We start from the raw sequence: 19,963 nt of genomic DNA on the forward strand, positions 1-19,963 counted from the left end.
GCCAGGAATACGTAGATGTCTTTTACTTGGAATATTTAAGAGGCCATAGATCCCCGTACTAATATCTGATTGAAGGTAAAGGGAAGAGCTTAAAAATATGTCTGCTTCTCGTTCCAAGCGTTTCATTGGCTAATTGGTTTACTCGTTCAGGACACGCAATGAGATTTTGTAAAGGGACCCAACTGTAAACAAGCCATAGCCTTAGTGTGGACATCCCTTCATAGACAGACAAAGCTTAAATATTAGACATTCGGGTTCGACGCTTATAGGTCGCTAGCTACGTCATTGTCACGTGGTTTCAAAGTTCAAATACATTACTCATGACGTCAGGGGTGACTGTTGCTACACATCCCCTTTAATTCAAGTAGAAAGGCCTAGAAAATGACCCGTTTAAGATTCCGAGTGGAAGGTATGTATGTATTTCTGGTCTGGGTACTAACAAAATCCAGCGAAGGAGCCGGTGGAGCGCGCTGGTAGACCCGGGATTATATTAAGGGATAGTTTTTTTTTATATTTAAAGGGGTGACGTGCCGGCTCACAGACGCCTGCGATCGGCACGCGCGCCGTCGCGCCATTGAATAATATTATATCAAAAAGTAAAATTATAATTTTCCATCCCCCCTCCCCATCCCTCCCCTCCCTCAGAACTGGTCTCGTATCTATCATAGATATTAGAAACCCATATTTATAAATGCCTTTTCTTTCATACCTTCACATCAGAGGCGTTCGTATTAACAGCATTACAGACACCAGGGGCAATGCGGGACGGTACACTGGGCCCCATACTCAAATAACTATGTCCATCTTGCCCCCGGGTCATTTTGTCCAATTTTTCAGAAGACCCCGTGTAGGATCTCACGGGGCAATCAGGTAAACCATGGTCCCCATACTCAAATAAATAAATAATGGGATTCTCTCCATGGGACCCCTACCCTTCTTGCCCAATGGTTAAACCGGTCTTAACTCGGACTATGGATCCATAGTTTCTAGGACTTTGCGGGGAAAACACTGGGACAAGGCCCAAATATGATCGGCGAAACATACTGATTTGATTTCTGATATCTATGAATTGGGGGCTGAGTTTTCGGAGAAGACCTGACTATACATTAACACGACGCAGATTGCGGACAATGTACAATTTTTTGGCGCGCTCTCTCTCTATAGACGCGTACTTTTAAAGTGTTGCCAACCAATCTTTTTTTTCTTGAAGAAATAAAAAAGGGATGAGTTTGCATTAATTATTTTTCAATATTTTTCTGACGCGCGTCATCGGTTAAATTTATTTCTGAAACGTAAAGGGAAAGTTAAGTTAAGGCGGAGGGATACGTATAATAAAATAGTTCACCGTAGTCTTACTCTAAGAATAGACAATGAGTGAATCACTTATTGTTAATTAACTTAAATTTAGATATTATAATTAAAGTGAGTGATAATTTGAAATCTCCGCGACATCAAATGAAGTGCATGCGCTAATCGGTTTTTGAAACGTTTTCCGTTGACCTAAATCCAAGCTTTTTTGGAACAAATTTATCTTTCGTTGACTAACTCGCTTCTAACGTATTTAATTTTATCTTTAGCTGGGATAAAAGCTATTTTATCCAATTTATTTTCTTTTATAAAAGCTCGCTTTTTGGTGGCGGCTTTCCCCCCTTTTTAGTTCTTTAAAGGTCGGAGCCAGACCCGAGTATCCGTTCATTTAATGCTTTGAGATTCGTCGAGTAAAAGTTCTGTCGTAGCTCGACACTTTTCAGCCTCTCTCTCTCTTCTAATCGAGCTTATAAACTACTTTTGCCGGCTCAGAAAGCTTTGCCTTTTCATCCCCCTCCCCCGTATCCTTCCTTATAATGATGGAGAGAGAGAGTTGCTCTTGAGCTTCTCTCTAATATACTTTATTTTTTCATCTCTCAACCCTTTGGAAAAAATTTTTCACTTCTCGCGCCAAAATTTCCCGCATTTTTACGCAGTTCGGTCGTATTTAGATGTAAAGATATTGTAACTAAATTTTTAAAGGTGTGGTATAAGAAAAATAATTTAAATTAATTTTGGCATTAATATTAAAGTTTCTTGCAATATTGCCAACTCGTTTCTCAAATAATCCGCTACTAAGAAGTTTCTCATGACGTCATATCCCTTACCTCGGTTTTGGAGACCATATTGGAAGTCGTTAGCTCAGGATAAACAATTTAGACTGACGTCACGTCCCCGTAGCTCCTCCCCTCTCAGTACAAATCTATAGGTAAAAATATAGTCGTATAATTTTGTTTAGTTACCATATTTTATACATCTGAATCCTCTTTTAGATGCGGTAGTAACTTTTCCCCAGCCAGCCAGATCTCCCTTAAAAATTCTAACCATCATCCCCCGGTGCGTTCACGCTTCCTTCTTTTTTTTTCCTAATTAAGCTGGCTGATGTATCTTTTCATTTTGCGCGCGACAATTTTTGACAGAGACTGATAATTTGGCGCATTTTTTTACGGGTGGGAAGATATCGCTGCTCCCGTACCAATATCACTTGTCCATGGCGTTAAATATACTCTAGTGGCTTTATTAACGGTGTCAAGCGACGTTGTAACTTCTCCGAAAATCCTTCTTCCTCATCACTGGATCAACTCCCCTCTCTTCCGCCCTCTCTACAGCGCGCGCTCTGCACTGGGGCCATCACTTTCCCTTATAGCTCGCTTGGAAGAGCGCGGGCTTTGGCGCGAGACGTTTCCCGCCTAATCGCTAGACGGAAACCACGCTTAATATTTTCCCGCCATTTCCCCCCAACGACCTTGCCTTGCCTTGCCTTGGTCCTCTCTTCGTGAGTTGGGGTTTACTAAAATGTTTCTTCACCTTTTTAAAAAAAAAAACGGCTGAATAATTCACTATTCCTGAATTTATTTTAATCCGACAATCATTCAGGAAAATTTATTTTTCAATGTTATTACGTTTTCAAAAATATTTTAATTATTTTAATTTAATGATTAGAGGTTTCTAATTAAATGTGTATGGAAGTATTTTAAAAATAAGCGAGCCTAAATATAAACAATTCAATTTACCCTACCTGAATTTATTTTAATCCGGCAATCATTCAGGAAAATTTATTTTTCAATGTTATTACGTTTTCGAAAATATTTTAATTAATTTAACTTAATTATGATAGATTTCTAATTAATTAAATCAGTGTGGAAGTATTTTTAAAATAAGCGAGCCAAAATATGAACAATTTAATTTACCCTAAATACTCTGTTATATAAAATTCTGGTTCTGTTTATCCAACAATTATGCAAATTTCTAAAACCCTCTTGAGGCAAATTTCAATCCGCAGCTGTTTTATTATTCCAATGAGTAACGTCTTTTAAAAATAATATTTAAAGCGTAACGTATCTTTCGGAGCACGTTCCTCAGATCTAATAATAAAACTCCTTCCTGTTTTAGTTTTGTCGCTCTCCGCTCTGATCTGACCCCATATTCGTGATTAGACCTTTAATAAACGGAAAGCCACGTTCCTTTATATATATTATACCATATTTCCCTGCCTTTCCGCTTATTCATGGTTCCATCGCGAACATATGCGGTGGCAATAGTCAATCTTAGTTGGCAAGTTAGTTTGTAGTTTTCTTATGGGATAACGGGTTGACACTTACCTGACTATTGAAACTGTCAAAAATTAGAAAAACACGTGACGTTCGATTCGGTTTTGTTTTATTTTATTTTGAAGTCGTCAATCATTCGAGTGACAATTTTTCAAAATATTTTTGAAGCAAAATTAACCCGAGTAACTTTATAAGGTAGCTTATGAAACCTTATAACTTCGTCCGTACGTCAGGGCTAAAAAAAATGTTATTTTATCTTTGTAATATGTTTTTGTAAATAAGATAAATTTAAAATTGCGTAAGATTTGAGAAAAGCTTTGATAGTTTTGTATTGATTGGGGACGAACACGTGTTTCGACATAATCATTTTGAGAGCGTGCCACGCTAGCTGTAATAAAATTGATTACTTATCGAGGCAATTGAATGCTCCGATATCTGTTGGTAGAAAAAATAATGTAGCCGCAATTTAACTGCCATTTAAAGTAGTATAGATCTATTACCAATTTCCCAAGTCAATATTTGCGTATCCATGGTTATTTTTGTGAATATTCCTCCATATCTATTAGGTTATCGTTATTGAATTTCTTCAGGTTTTTTTTATCAATTTCTGGCTAGGGAAAAATTTTATTATTACTTTTTTATTTTCCCTTTTAATTTATTTCTTTTTTTTTTAAATAAAGGGGTGGGAAATATTTTTGGCGGGATGTTTGACGGGCGCCAAAATGCTGTTTGGTTCAAGCGCGCTTGCGAAAGGTGTTAAGCGTATTAAAACTAAGGCAATGGCGTGTAATAAAGAACAGTATTAGTCTTTATTATCAAGTGCTCCTTGAATATAGACTTTTGTTAAGACACGTCGAAAAGTCGACGTCGCTCGATCCCTACAAACAACCTCATTTTTCTACATTTTCTTTAAAACCCGACGACGAGACCTTGGGACACTTGGGAGCCCAAAATTCGGAGCTCAACTCGCGACTGCGAAGATGTCGCCTCCAGCGATAACGAATTAAGCGACTCCCGTATGTGTCTTAAGGAACATTCACAAGATACGCTCTATCATGGCTCTTATAAACTCTATAGTCCTGGGATGGGAAAATTGTGATTTCTTTGTCCATATTGCTAAAAAATATTATATGCGCCAATATCACCAGCTGGTATAATCGTTCTAGTATATCAAGGTTATTCTAAATTTCATCTCAACTCTTTGAAGCTTCTCAAGGTTATTCTAAATTTCATCTCAACTCTTTGAAGCTTCTCAAGGTCATTCTAAATTTCATTTCAACCCTTTGAAGCTTCTCAAGGTCATTCTAAATTTCATCTCAACCCTTTGAAGCTTCTCAAGGTCATTCTAAATTTCATCTCAACCCTTTGAAGCTTCTCAAGGTCATTCTAAATTTAATCTCAACCCTTTGAAGCTTCTCAAGGTCATTCTAAATTTAATCTCAACCCTTTGAAGCTTCTCAAGGTCATTCTAAATTTAATCTCAACCCTTTGAAGCTTCTCAAGGTCATTCTAAATTTAATCTCAACCCTTTGAAGCTTCTCAAGGTCATTCTAAATTTAATCTCAACCCTTTGAAGCTTCTCAAGGTCATTCTAAATTTAATCTCAACCCTTTGAAGCTTCTCAAGGTCATTCTAAATTTAATCTCAACCCTTTGAAGCTTCTCAAGGTCATTCTAAATTTAATCTCAACCCTTTGAAGCTTCTCAAGGTCATTCTAAATTTAATCTCAACCCTTTGAAGCTTCTCAAGGTCATTCTAAATTTAATCTCAACCCTTTGAAGCTTCTCAAGGTCATTCTAAATTTAATCTCAACCCTTTGAAGCTTCTCAAGGTCATTCTAAATTTAATCTCAACCCTTTGAAGCTTCTCAAGGTCATTCTAAATTTAATCTCAACCCTTTGAAGCTTCTCAAGGTCATTCTAAATTTAATCTCAACCCTTTGAAGCTTCTCAAGGTCATTCTAAATTTAATCTCAACCCTTTGAAGCTTCTCAAGGTCATTCTAAATTTAATCTCAACCCTTTGAAGCTTCTCAAGGTCATTCTAAATTTAATCTCAACCCTTTGAAGCTTCTCAAGGTCATTCTAAATTTAATCTCAACCCTTTGAAGCTTCTCAAGGTCATTCTAAATTTAATCTCAACCCTTTGAAGCTTCTCAAGGTCATTCTAAATTTAATCTCAACCCTTTGAAGCTTCTCAAGGTCATTCTAAATTTAATCTCAACCCTTTGAAGCTTCTCAAGGTCATTCTAAATTTAATCTCAACCCTTTGAAGCTTCTCAAGGTCATTCTAAATTTAATCTCAACCCTTTGAAGCTTCTCAAGGTCATTCTAAATTTAATCTCAACCCTTTGAAGCTCCTCAATGTCATTCTAAATTTATTCTCAACCCTTTGAAGCTCCTCAATGTCATTCTAAATTTAATCTCAACCCTTGAAGTTACTCAAGGTCATTCTAAATTTAATCTCAACCCTTTGAAGCTTCCCAAGGTCATTCTAGATCTGTATTCATTTTTAATTTCTGCTATTCTAAACCCTATTCTCGCTAACTTTGTGAATGTACCCTTAAGGAGGCTTAACTTACTGTTAATCCAAAATACTCGGCGATGTTTTTTTTTCCTCTTATTACTTACTTACCTTTTTTTGATAATGAGCGACAATGGGTCGACAACGTGTCTTATATTTTTGTAAAATTTAAAGGGAAAAATATTTTGTTTTCAATTTATATCGGGCTATGCTGAAATTTAATTAAAGGTTTAATTAATAAGACTTCGTTTAATTTATATTGCAGTATGATACGGTTAAATGCAATTAATACTCATCTGGGGAAAATAGGCTGTTAAATTAAATATTTATTAAATTATAAAATTTATTCAAAGTAGTAGTACGTTTCTAATTAACGAAGTAGATTTGAAATTGTTTTTAAATCAGACTAGAAATTTAAATTGTGTTCCGATTTGAGCTCGGGATTTTGTTGTTACATTACCTAAGGTAAATTATTCAAAATATAGAAACCTTACAGTCATTATAATATGACCGTTTTTCTGTTGAAACTCTAATCATAAGCAATTTAAGGTTGGGTTGGATTAATTTTTAACTGTTTAATAAGCTCTTTTTTTATGATTAAACTTTTATCACGTATTCTGGAACAGCTTTTAAAGTGTACTCGGATTATCGCCTTTTAAAATACCTCTCTCGCTCTCTTTTTCTCCTTTCGTATGATTTATGGGATTTCTTGATAATTTTTATTACGACCACCAATAATTACGTCTGTTATACTATATAATCTCTTAAGGAGCTTAACCACAAAGTTTTAATCTTTTAGCATACGGTAGCCAACCCAACAAACTTTTATTTTAATTAATTAAACTTGAAAGAGATTATAAACTAATGGAGCTCTGATAGATAATTAGGAAAAATATTAGGGGAAAAATAATGCTTTCAAAATTCAGTTACTTCGCTAACGAATATTCGCCTCGATGCTTGGCAAAGTTCCCTTTGCATCGACTGCATTAAGACAAAACATATGTGCGTGTGGACCCAAAGACATTAGATAGGGCTCCAACGTTACCAGTCCACGAAATTTGGTCCTTTTTGTATGAAGTCGCGTTTAAAGTCTTTGTTGTCCAGCACCGCATGGTGGTCAAACGTGACTCTGAACAAAAGTGTCTATTATTTTCTAATACCCTTTCGCTGTGAACATTGTAAGCAACCTACTACCATGGAGTTATGTACATACAAGGATAGGATAACTTCAAATAATCAACATCTTGTAATTATTAAGAAAACTCGAGTTCGGAGTTACCACTCCAATAAAACTACTCCATGGGCAGTAAGTAGTCCTCTTTAATCATCAACGTGACTCGCCTGAGCATATCTCAAAAAAGGAAGAAGTAGAAGCGAAGCGGCAAAAGTCCTTATGAGTCATCATCTAGCTTGGTTGCAACCCACATTATTTAGTAGAAGGGTCAAGTTTTTTACTAGACGACGTCTTTGTCCTTCCATAAAAAGATAGATACGTATTTTTGGTTTTGGTTTTGGGGTAGGAGAGGGTGTATGACATATCTTCCGCGCTCTGGGCTGCTGTTGCTAGACGCGGCGGCCATTGTTTGGGGCGGGCGGATAGGACCTACTCTTTAGAATGATACCGCCGCATTCCATTTCTTCTCGCAGCCATCGTTCGATTGTAGTCAACTTACCTATTGATACCTTCTAGACACATCATCTAGCTCCCAAAGTCAGTCTCTCTCTCTCTCTCTACACTACTTTTGAAAGAATTCTTCTTTTGCCAAACCCGGATCTTAGCAAAAGCTTTTTTTCTTCTTCTATACTTTTTCTTATAAATAAAGGGCGTAGTCCGTCACTATTACCTATAAGAAGAAATTGAATTGGCACTCGGCCTTATTTTTACCTATTTGTAATATAGATTATTGTAAGGAGCTGCCACTAAACGAAAATATAAGATTCGGTATCAGACATCGAAACGCGACAATTAGTACTTGATTACAGTATTGAAAATTAGTAATATTTGTATATTTAATTGTAAATATGTTGATTTCATTTATTTATAAATATTCCCTAGCAAGGACCTTACTATACAAGCAACGGGTTCGTTGCGCTCTATAGAATAGTATATCAAGGTCATTCTCAACTTTCAGGAAACTTATTAATAATTTCAAATTGATTACTGTTTCAAGGTAGACATGTGGTGAGGGAGTAATAATTACTTCTTTGCCAGTCCTCTTTCGGAAATACAATGTCCATGCTAGTTTCAATGAATTTAGCGTAATCAATGAAGGTGCGCGAACGTGGCTCGGGTGTTATCGCGACGCTGACAGGATAGGCGAGTTTTTTGGCGCCAAAATCAGCTCGTGCTCAGACTGTATCACGTCTTTGACCCCTGGGACGTCGCGCCTTTTCGTCCGGCCACGCGCGAGCTAGAATTAGCGCCATTATTTTTTTTATATTAGAAAAGCAAGGGGTGCTACTACCACGTGAGTTTGAGAGAGAGAGAGAATTTATAATTCTTTTAGATAAGACTGCAACTGTGGCGGCAGCAGAGGGGTGTGGGCCCGACAGTGTGTGTGTGTGTGTGATTATTACAGGCGGGAGTCAAAGGCGGGAACCGTTCCGAAATAAAAAGTACTTATTACAGTATTTTCGCGCCACCAAAATACTCCCCGCCAAATCTTTAATTTTGGAGAGTTTTTTTTTATATACGCTTTTCCTTTTTCAAATCGGGGTCCAGCTACTTGTTTTGAACTCTTGGGTAATCATTTCTACCGTAGTAGCAACCTCCCCTACTCCCACCCACATGTTCACGCTCTCAAATATAAATCTAGTTATCTTTTATACCTCGAGAAAGAAATTTTGCCAGATCTATGTATTTACTTCTAGTAATTGACTTCTGACGTGAAATAATTAAACGCAATTAAATATATTGGGTTATAGATATCAACAAGTGTAAGTAGTGCTAAAAATTAGTCAAAACTGTCTAATAGTTATCTTGTAAGTTGTAGTTATTCAGTAAATTAAAAATGGTTTTTCATTTTTGGACGCCATTTTAAAAGATGGCCGCCGATTGGAAAAATCTTTCTTGTCGCTTACCTACTACTTAAGAGTAACGTCCCTGCAAAATTTCAGCCTTCTAAGTAAAGCGGTTTGGGCTCTGCGTTGATTAGAAGACATTTGGGTATTTTAGTTACTTCAAATAATTTACTTCTGCCTAATTATCGATGCGTTACATCATATAATTGACTTCTAACACGTGACTACCTCAAAAGACAAATGTTCCTCGCGCGTTTTTTATCGGATATCGAAATTATTCATTCGGAATCGATTTTTGTCCCGTTGACTTCTTGACGGCAAAGTGTGGATCCACGAAGTCATCCATCCTTTGAAACTCCATGAATATTCAATGGGTTAAAAATCTCCTCTTATATCTCTTCCCTATAAATTGAAAATTAACTCTCTGACGTTGCCTGCCGTCCGTAAAAGAGAGATCCCAATCCTAACCCTACTTAAAATTCATTTTCATGTCGGTAGAAAAAAAAACGAAAAAATGTTCTTCATTCTTTCACCCCTTTCCTTATTATTATTCCATTTCCTTGGGCGAAAAGGATAAAAAAATTTCTAAAACAGATACAAGGTACGAGTATAGTTTTTCTCCTCCTTGCCTTTCTCTTCCTTATAAGAAGATGTTTTAATGTTGAACAAAAGGAAAGAAAAGAAACGAAAGGAAAATAAAGGAAATTTTTCCTGAAATATTATTTTTCTTTTGACGTGAAAATTGAAAGTTTAGTGAATTTATCTTTTTTTCATTTTATTGAGAAAGTTAAAAGAAAAAATGGATAAAGGATTTGTCTACATTCCGATTATTTTTATTCGTAAGGAATTTTCAGGAAATCGATTTTGTACTACCAGATTTAAAGGAAGTAGATATATACCCTTTTTCCTGGATTATTATTATATAAGAAGGAAATTTGTAAAAGGAATTCATTCACCTTGTTACTATTAAGAGGTCAATTTTAGACAGAGTGCTGTCAATTTTCAGTCTGAATTTTGTTATAGTTCATTTCCATATGAAAATATGATTTTGAAATGCAATTTTGATGAACTGAACTGGACTACTTTCTTTAAGAAGTGTTTAATACTGTGCGTAACTGCTGACTGTATACTTAATTTAACACCCAAAAAAGGCGGGAAAAGTCACGTGGTGTTTTTAGATCTTAGTTTGTTAAGTCTATCGAATTTAATTCAAACTTCAATTTATTTTTTTTTTACTTTTTACCGGATATTTCTGTAATGACAGTTGAACTTTTATACCGTCGTCTGCTATGACCTTTTGTCTCGTCGAGTCAAATACCGAGACTTATATTAATAGGAGCGAAGTATAAATATAGAAACCAATTAAAATCAGTTGAATTAAATTGACGACGTTAAAAAAGAAAAAATTAAAAACTGCTCATCTTTCGTTTAGCTTATTAATCTAAAAATGTTTGGCGGTTAGTACAAAGTACTTGAAATGCTAAATTCGTGACTCCACAATCTTAACGCCATTCAAGAAAAATAAAGAAACGTGGACGCCTAGCAGACGCCATAGAGAATAATTATACCCAATATCGAGAGGAGTAGCTATAATAAACGTAGTTGAATAAACCGGAAACTAATTAAATGCATTCTTCTTCTTCATTATAAATACGACTCCTCTTCTTATAATTCTCTATGAAGTCGCTCACGAATTAAATAAATATATAAATACCTCAATCAGGTTATTTTTTTTTGGGGTATAGCTCTTTAGCCAAGGGTGGGGCCAATTGGGCTTTGTCTAAGATTAGCTAGCGCATGCGCCAACAAACTAACTTTATTTCTAACAAGAATTACTTAACCAGCAAAGATGGAAAAAATAAAAAAATGAATGGCGTCATAATCCAAAAATAACTTTATTTTAAATTGTAAAATACCTTATTTTTTATTGCATTCCATTTTCTCACGGATGTTTTTACCCCCTAAAAACTAAAACTCGCTCTGAACTAATTTAAATATTGAGTCATTTCTATAAAGAAATAATATATACGATGATTTTATCGTTGGTTAGAAAATGGAAATATAGGGGTACATATTACGAACATTATTAGGATGTGAACTCAAATCTCTTTTTACTCTAAATATATAAAAAAAAAATCGTGGAGTAATTTCAAAGGGAAACTAAAGTACTTCGTATTATTCAAACCAAAGAGAGTGTATAAGCATTTAAGTTAGATTGGAGTAAGGTTTCGTTTGCCTATGTATTACCACCAGTATTTAATTTCTACTCCTACTTATTATTATTATTTACACACTCTATGTTCATATCTTGCGAATTTGATTGCTTTTTCCCACGATGCATTGCGCCTTTGAAAACAAAAACCCGAGCTACGTAACGTTTTGAAAGAAAAGAAATGAAATGAAATGGGTTTGGCCCGTCCATTTTTTTTATGGTACCATTTTCTTTTTAGGATGTTATCTCGAATTTAGCCGGTTATTTTATTTTTTTTTAGGTTAAATTAAACCTTTTTTCTCCTAAACATGGGTGCGTTACTCTTTTTCCCAAAAAGTTAAAACCCATTAAAGGCTTTTAATTTTGTACATTATCTCAGCGACGAATCAGATTAATTTAAAACAAAACAGAATAATAAGAAACAAATACTTCTTCTCTCTTTATTAAGAATCTAATAAACTTCTAGTCTAATAATAATAATAATAACATCAACAAGGCTTAGAGTTAATCAAATTTAGTTAAAACTTGCAAATGGAAAAGTATATACATCGTAAAAATATCCTTAGTTAAATAAACATCAAAGAAATCTTATAAATAAAATAAAGAATAAAAAAATATTACGGAATTGGATTCCCTAACATTTTTTTTCATCCCAAGAGGGAACCCGGAAAGCTTTTAAATATTTCAAACCAATATATATCTTTCGAGATAAATTTATTTCAATAAATGAATTGTAGAATAATATATATATTTTATAAGATGCAAAGATGAAAAACTTGAATTTTTTTTTTTTAGTATTGGGAAAATGGTGTGCAAGGGGTGAAACATTTTTACAGGCGCGTATTGAAAAAATATGGACTCGATTTCACCTGTAAGGTGGCTTCCTTTTCTAACACTGTACAGCTTTTAAAAACTCTAAAGATAAAATGTTTATGTTTATGAACGTTTCGCTTTATTACTCGGGCCCAGATTATGGTAACCCGAAGTATTTAGTATCATTTGAAAGAGGAAAAATAGGACTATAACATACTAAAAGGAAATCCCCTTATCTCTTATAAAACCAGAGTTATTACGAGACAAAAACCAAAACAATATAAGACTTCATAGCTGTAATATTAACATAACATCTTTTATCCGTATATAATTCAGCATGGTGTCTATATTATAAGACCGAATTAAAACTCGCCCGACTGGATTAAGAGAGAGACCCCCCCCCCTTCCTCCAAAAGAAAAAAGCACCCCTAACATCCTCCACCTACGTTGAAATTAATTACAAATGTTTGTAGTAATCCTTCGACCTTGAATCTACTATATAGAAAGTAAAACCAAAATAGTATACTTCTTAGCCAAACCAAGGCTTAGTAAAAGTAAAACCCCTTTAGAAAATCGAGTCCATTCATGACGTTAGTAAGTAAGTAAGCTTCCAGTATATACAGAGTATTTGCATCGTTATTACACGCCCACCAACTTAAAACGAAGTCAGCTATCAAACAATTTCTTCTAGAAGACGCAAGACGACAAACGGCGGCCTCAATTAAAAATTACGAAAGCGTAACAACAGACGATCTCCTATGACGAAAGGGTTTAGTTCACATTGAATAATTAAAAAAGGCCATGGAATTGCCAATGTTATGTTACTGAACAACAGGGCCCTGTTTTTTTATATTCAATCCCAAATTAATTTATTGTATCCGATTCCGTTTATGTTAATGTTAATGTTAAGCCGGGATCACACATATTAGCCGGGAGAACTGACTAATGGTTAGGCTTGTTCAAATAGAATGCGGTACAACCGACTTAATAAGTTGGAAGCGAGTTATTAACATTGCGTGTTCGCACGCAAAATCTTTCCTTCATTGCGTCACCCGGAAATGTATAATCTTTCTTTCTTTCTTTTATTCTTAATTTCTTACACTCACTCCCCTTCAATTCTAACTAACATCGTTTTTATGCATTTGCAACGTGACATGTAAGTAACTTTCTGAAGCGCATTTTTTTTAAAACGTTGTACGAACTATTTGTATCAACTGCGCGGACGTTTTATAAATATATAAATTGATTAATTGCGATTAGGCCTTTGCGCTCATTCCTTTAAAAAGTAGTATATCAAGGTCATCTTAATTTAAATTGCATAGAAATTGCTTTTTAAAGCTATTAGTCGCATTGTGGGACGTCAACAATTAGGATAGATCTGTATTATTTTTGTTCTGGTTTATCAAGGTCACATCCAATAAATCAATTAATTTCAAAGAGATCAATCACTGAGTTGAGGGGAAGTGAATAATGTATTCACACTGAATATGCTCGCGTCGCGAATAATTTCTTTTCTACTGGTAACAGCGTTGCCAGATAAATATTACCAAACTATCGTACCAAAGCCAAAAAATTGTCGATTTTACCAGTCTGGTAAATTCTGCAAAGTCCATGTATGCATGGATCTATCTTGAATTGTAGGTTAGAACTAGATGTTTATGGGCAAGGCTTCGGAATTTTGTTGGTTTCGACTCGAGTTGTTGTGTATTTTGGAGTGTTGAGTGATGGGAGAGTGAAGTTAGTGGCATGGCCTGGCCCACTTTTTCAAAACTCTGCGCCATGCACTAGAGTTGAAATTTAGATGCCTCTGCAAAACACGAACTACTACTACCACACTGATCAAAATACGAAAACTTGACTTGGAAAATAAGGACGTTTTCTATATACACCAAAACAGACTCAACCTTCGTATATACGTTTAAAAAGGGTTAAATCCGTACTCCTTCCAAGAGTGTATTCGATTATATCTACACAGAAAATGTACAGAACGTATCTTCTAAAATATTCTAGCAATGATATATTCCGGTTTGCATATTAAAGTACTGTACCTGGCTTAGTTGGAGAATATTTCTCTGAACTCTTTCTTCCTCCCCCCTTCCCCCCACTCCGAATGGTTGGTTTTCTTCGTCAATTTGTTCGGGGTCGTCGCCAAGGGACAACACCCACTTAAAGACATCATCGTGACGTCATAAAAAGACGATCATCATCACCACGCGTTAGGCTTAGCTTAATGAGTGCGAGCCTGGGATACGTCTGTTTTACTCTTAATAGATTGAAGGTTATCCGATGCGCAAACCAGACTGCTAATGATACGCGTTGTTTTAAAAATATCAGAATTAGGCTTAGGTAATCACGTGGGTGGTTTTTAAAGGGAGAGTGAAATGGGTATCGCAAAAATAGCGTCAAAATACTAAATATTTATTTTTAATTTTACGTAAATTTTGTAAGTTGAAGTCAAACTTGGTTTTGTGTTTTTGAAGTCGGAATATCAGGAATTAAAGGGAAGATAACCGTATATTTTTCTTTTTAACGAGTGCCATTGTGAAATAGTTTTGGGGGTCATTCCTAAAGCCACGGAGATTGCATTCCAACGCTTATTGTAAATAAAACATTCGATAAATAACCATATCATATTTACTTTCATCATATTATGACGTAATGGTGACGTAATATTTTTGTTCAAATTTAATATACCTGGATAGGTACGTCATTACTAAAAATAGTTACGGGAAAATATTAAATATTAAATTAAAAAATATTTATTGAAGTCTGAAATAATTCCATCTCTCTCTCTCTCCATGGCGTGGGTTTTGAAATTCAACTGCCTGTCAAATTAACATTTAATTAAATAAGATTACTGATTACTTGTCGCGAACAAAATATGAAAAATTCAAACAAGCCTTTTTTTATCGCAATCACTTCCAAGGTTAAAATTAATTTCACCTTTAGATTATAGCGCGTGGAAAGACGTTAGAAACCAGATTTGATAAAGGTAATCCCCCGTATTAATAACGGTGTATTTTAATATTAAATTTTTCAACCGTTCTTTTGGGGCGAACGAAATTTTTGGATAACCAATTAATTACGCGAGCTCCTGTTTTGAGATATATTATTAATTTGAAATTAATTTCGTCGTCCTGCGTGGGTAGCTAGTAGACTATTTAAGATAATATACTAAAAGGAATAGAAAGTTGATTGGTTTTGTAATTATTTTTACAACGGCACTTTAACGAAGTTGTTTCAATTCCTTAGCCCTATTTATATTTTTCACTATCAAATTTGAGGTAGTAATTAAACGAAATTTCAGCGGGAGTTTGTACAGTGTCTAAAGGCAACGTAGTTTATGTTTAAATGACGTAGCCCCTGCCTTTTTCTTTGGTGCAGTCTCTTGTTGTGTTAGCGAGATTTCTTTTAAGTTATTTTAACATAGGTAAACCCCATTAACCAAGGCTTAATAAGTAGCACCGATCCCCGTCGTTTTAAATCCTACATACCGTGGTGGTACTTTTGGTTCAATTAAATCTCCTCAAACCCCGCCTCGCTTCTTTACAGAGTGATTTAATTAAAATGTACTTAAATACCAATTAAATAAGAAGGAGGTTTGATAGAGGGAGAAAGAAATTGTTTTTATATGTACCATTAAATATTATCAACAAGTTTGATTTTTTTTTAAAGACCGAGGCTTACCAACTAGATATGCTGACTGAGATTCTATTGGTTATAAGTTAAGTTATAAGTAATTTGTAATTAAACTTAATTAGGGTTTTTTTTTTTCTTTTCTTTGCAGATTGTATTTTCGGCAATCAAACGTACGAATTGGAAGAAAAATGGATGCCCAATCTGGGACCGCCATTTGGAGTTCTTTACTGCGTCCGATGCGAATGCATCAAGGTAATTAATTCATACTCATATTTAAATTACTTAAATTTTACATGGAAAATCGCTGACCAATTGACCCTAGTTTCAAAATTTGGGGGTATGTTCATTCCAAGTATATTATATTATACTTCAAACAAGGACTTAAGTGGACTGATAACTTTTAAGTTGTATTTAACTATGTCTTTGGATCCTCATAAACCTAAGCCAACGAATACTGTTCCTTACCATCTTTTAAGTAGTGTCTATTGTTTTGGCACTTAACGTCGTCTGCTATCTTAATTTCTTTAATTGCAAAACCCGTACACGTACCTGTAGAGAGAGCTCGCTATTATCTTAGCCCAATCAGTCGCGCCCGGGAGGTCCTGTCCCACTCGCGATCGGTGTAAGAGTGTTTTTTAAGGACTAAGAATTCCGAAATTTTAATTATCCTCCATCTCTCCATCCCGGAGAATTCTACTCGGCATACTTCCCTCCTCCGGAGTAGAGTTTAGGTCTAATCCCGGGAGAGGGAGATGAGTAATCACTTGGCCATTTCGTCTGGATGCTCAAACCCCCTTTGCACCCCTTTCTCTCTCTCGGGTTTGCTCTTGAGCTTCTTTTTTATCCATCTCTCTCCGACTAGCTTTGGGGAGCGAGAGAGAGACTTTTCTTCAACCAAAATACTTTTTCTTACCTCGTTAAATCCCTCCAGTTTATTTTTTACACAAGTTTTTTTTTCTTTCATATTATATTTCTGGATTTAAAGAAAAAAGGGTTGGTTTTTTTAGGGGTAGGTATATAGGGATGAAGAGATGTTTGCTGCTAGAATCGTATTAGCTCCGCTTAATCTAAGGCGGCAATGAGGCGTTAGAGGTCGTTACGCGATATGCTTTTCAGCTCAAATAGATGTTGTGTGTTTTTTATTCTATTTTTTTTATTATTTTGTTTGTTAGGCTTAGGGTACATTTTCTTTAGTTTATATAGACATAAGTTTATAAGATATGTTGGATCCATAAGTTTGTCACTGGTAACTTAGAAACTGGAGCTTGTAATTTTGAAGTGAGTGAGGTAGGTCATAGATTCAGGGTAAAGCGACATACGCCTGGTGAGGCGCTGCTGTCAAAGGCTTAGTAATGCAGACTAAATAGGAACTAGATGGAAGTTCTGCAATCGCATCCGTCGTTCTCGAACTAGCTCGAGCTGTCTCTAGTATTACGAAGTATAGGTAGTGTCATACTTATGGGACATATCACTTATAAACTTATGATATTGACCATTCCTGTGATCTATTGCTTTATTTTTGCCATAATAAACAAACGTAATGTAATGTAATGTAGCCACGCAATTGCGATTGTTAACAAGGATAGATATGTAATGTCCTAATGATCAAGTACTCGTTTCATATTTGACCCTTACACCCCCGACCGTGCGTGATTATTCTGTTCATGGAATCTGTAGGCGATGTAGCGGTTAATTAAATTTCACGGTAGAATCGTTAAGCCCTAATCAAAGATCATCCTCGTGTCTTCCCAACTCTATTAACCCCCAGGAATAAGGCCATGTTATTGGCGCATACCTAAACCCAAAGGTCCAAGGCATCCGGTGCTAGACTAGAGGCGGCGGCAACGGCAAAGGCAGGGGATTTACTTGGTTAGACAAGTTGTAATTGAGTGTTTATCTCGCAATTAACGATTCCGAAACTATAGATTATCTGTTTGTTGTAAATATTCAAATAAGTTTCATCCGAGTTCTGAAACTATGGCCACGTTGGTCCAGCCTAAACTTTATCTATCTAAGGGGGTCGTCTATAAATTACTTCTCGCTTCCTATAGTAATTTTTCGATTATACATTGATGCGTCGGTCTCAAAACAAAAAGACAGTTCTAAAAATTTTAAAAGTCAAAGTCATTTTTGTAATTTATGACCGACCCCCTAAGTTCGTTGTACATAATTAGTTTAGGTCAATTACTATTGATTCCCCGTTGTGTTGTGTTGTATTATTAAATGTGATCCCATCTTATTGTTGTTCGAGATTAAATGCATGGGGATTGATTTAATGTTATTAATATAATTTAGTTTCAATTAGCGGAAAGGAAATCCCTTAATTGTAATTAGCGCGTATGTTTTAATACAATACATTAAAATTACATTTTTTTATTTTTTTTTTATTACAAAGTTAGTTTAAGTTTCGCTAAAACTTCTAGACGTGTACGCCAAGCTTGTTATATCTAAATTAGTCTAGACGTTGACGTACGCGTTTTACATAGAATTTCTTATATTATATCATAGTAAAAACCCAATGAATTTCAAGGGAAACCAAATTGATAATACTGAAAATATTTTAACTAGGTTACTAAAATAAAATAAAAAACCCTTAGAAATTTCGCCGGAAATAATTACCTATTTCTAGATTCAATTTTGATTAATTCGTCCTTGCTAAGACTTCCTAAAGGAATTTCTATATATTTTTTTCTCAAGGTATACCACAACATTATTTAAAATTAAAATAAAAAAATAATAAGCAATTAAATCTAATTATAATATTAAATGGCGTGTAAACCGAAAAAAATATCATCACGTTTTAATTTTAATGAAAAATTAACTAGGTTGGAAGGCCGAGTGTTTAATTATACTTAATTTAAAGACGTGTTTACACACCTCGAGATTGAGCTGTAGTTATTAAAATATGGCGATACTAAACGCCAACTTTACTCGTCTTCAAAGACACGATAAGCTCGGTACTCGGCAAATAGTCGCTTAAGAAAAACATAAACATGCCTTGGGATTTATGGGAAAACAAAATTAAACTGGGAATTAAATGATTAATGAGTTTAAAAAATTAGTTTATGATATTTCGATATCGGTTTCAAATATCGTTTTCCCTCAATTTTGTCGTTCGCTCATCATCGCATTTTCGACGTCGCGTAAACATTATTTGAGTGTTAGTTTATTTAGGAACATTTTTTTTCTTGGCCCATCCAATCTTATGATTTATTATTACTTGGAATAAAAAATTAAGAAAAACTTTCTTAAATGTCTGTTTTATATCACGATAAACGCTAAAGAACGGAACAAATTGACTAGTCCCTAAGATTTATTTTAAACTAATCAAAATATTAATATTAATTTTAACTATTACGTGTTAACTAATTAAACTGATGTGTTTTCGACTCGTGTATATTTTTATTTACACTCTAAATTTTATCTACTCTTGGTAATAACCCCCCGAATATTCTTAGGTGAATCTGATGAATATGAATGAAGTTGCAAATATTTTATATCATTTACATAAATTAGAATACAGGGGGAAAACAACTATATGATAGTAGAATAATACCATCACATTATTTTGAGTTTATCGTCTCCTTATTTGATGTTAAATATTGTTTAATTTAAATTGCAGTTTAAATTCCCTGGGTGGAAAAACACCATAGAAAGTAGTAGAATAATACCATCCCATTATTTTGAGTTTATCTTCTCCGTATTCGTTGTTAAATATTGTTTATAGAATAATTAAAATTGCATTGTATCCAGGGCTCCCACCATGTCCCTAAAATACCTAAAACCCCCTACTTTTTTTGAGGACCCTAAACCACCATAGAATTGTGATTTGGTCCCTAAATCACCATATTCCTAGTTTAATGTGCCATAAGCTTATAATATTCAACCCAAAGTCCAATTTACACATTTATATTTCTTATTTCATTGAAAAACGAAAAAGACTGATTGTTAAGTGTGATAGAATTGTGATAGATAAAACGTAGTAATGTAATAAACAAAAACTAAGTCAGTTTTATGATAAAATATTTTTACAAATATCTGACTTTGTCATTTTGTGACAACAGGGATAGATTGGTGAAAATATAAGTTCAAATAAAGATCCCATTTTGGTTCCTATTTGGTCCCTAGTTTAAAAAATTCGGTGCCTATTTCACCCTATTTCTAGCCTAAAAAATCCC

The 19,963-nt window shown here is 34.7% G+C and overlaps 1 protein-coding gene across 2 annotated transcripts in view; it reads left to right on the top strand.

The window, feature by feature from the left end:
- Positions 1-19,963, top strand: part of LOC149709726 (dorsal-ventral patterning protein Sog-like) — a 94,170-nt gene that overhangs the window by 19,135 nt on the left and 55,072 nt on the right. For both annotated transcript variants that reach the window (XM_089857703.1, XM_089857702.1), the window contains exon 2: positions 15,934-16,037. In XM_089857703.1, the coding sequence (XP_089713829.1) occupies positions 15,978-16,037 (60 nt within the window). In that variant the 5' untranslated portion in view covers positions 15,934-15,977. The remainder of the gene's footprint in view (positions 1-15,933; positions 16,038-19,963) is intronic.

This window comes from Phalangium opilio, unplaced genomic scaffold (genome assembly GCF_054372755.1).
Source record: "Phalangium opilio isolate 3A_F unplaced genomic scaffold, DU_Popi_V2 ptg000011l_1, whole genome shotgun sequence".
NCBI lineage: Eukaryota > Metazoa > Arthropoda > Arachnida > Opiliones > Phalangiidae > Phalangium > Phalangium opilio.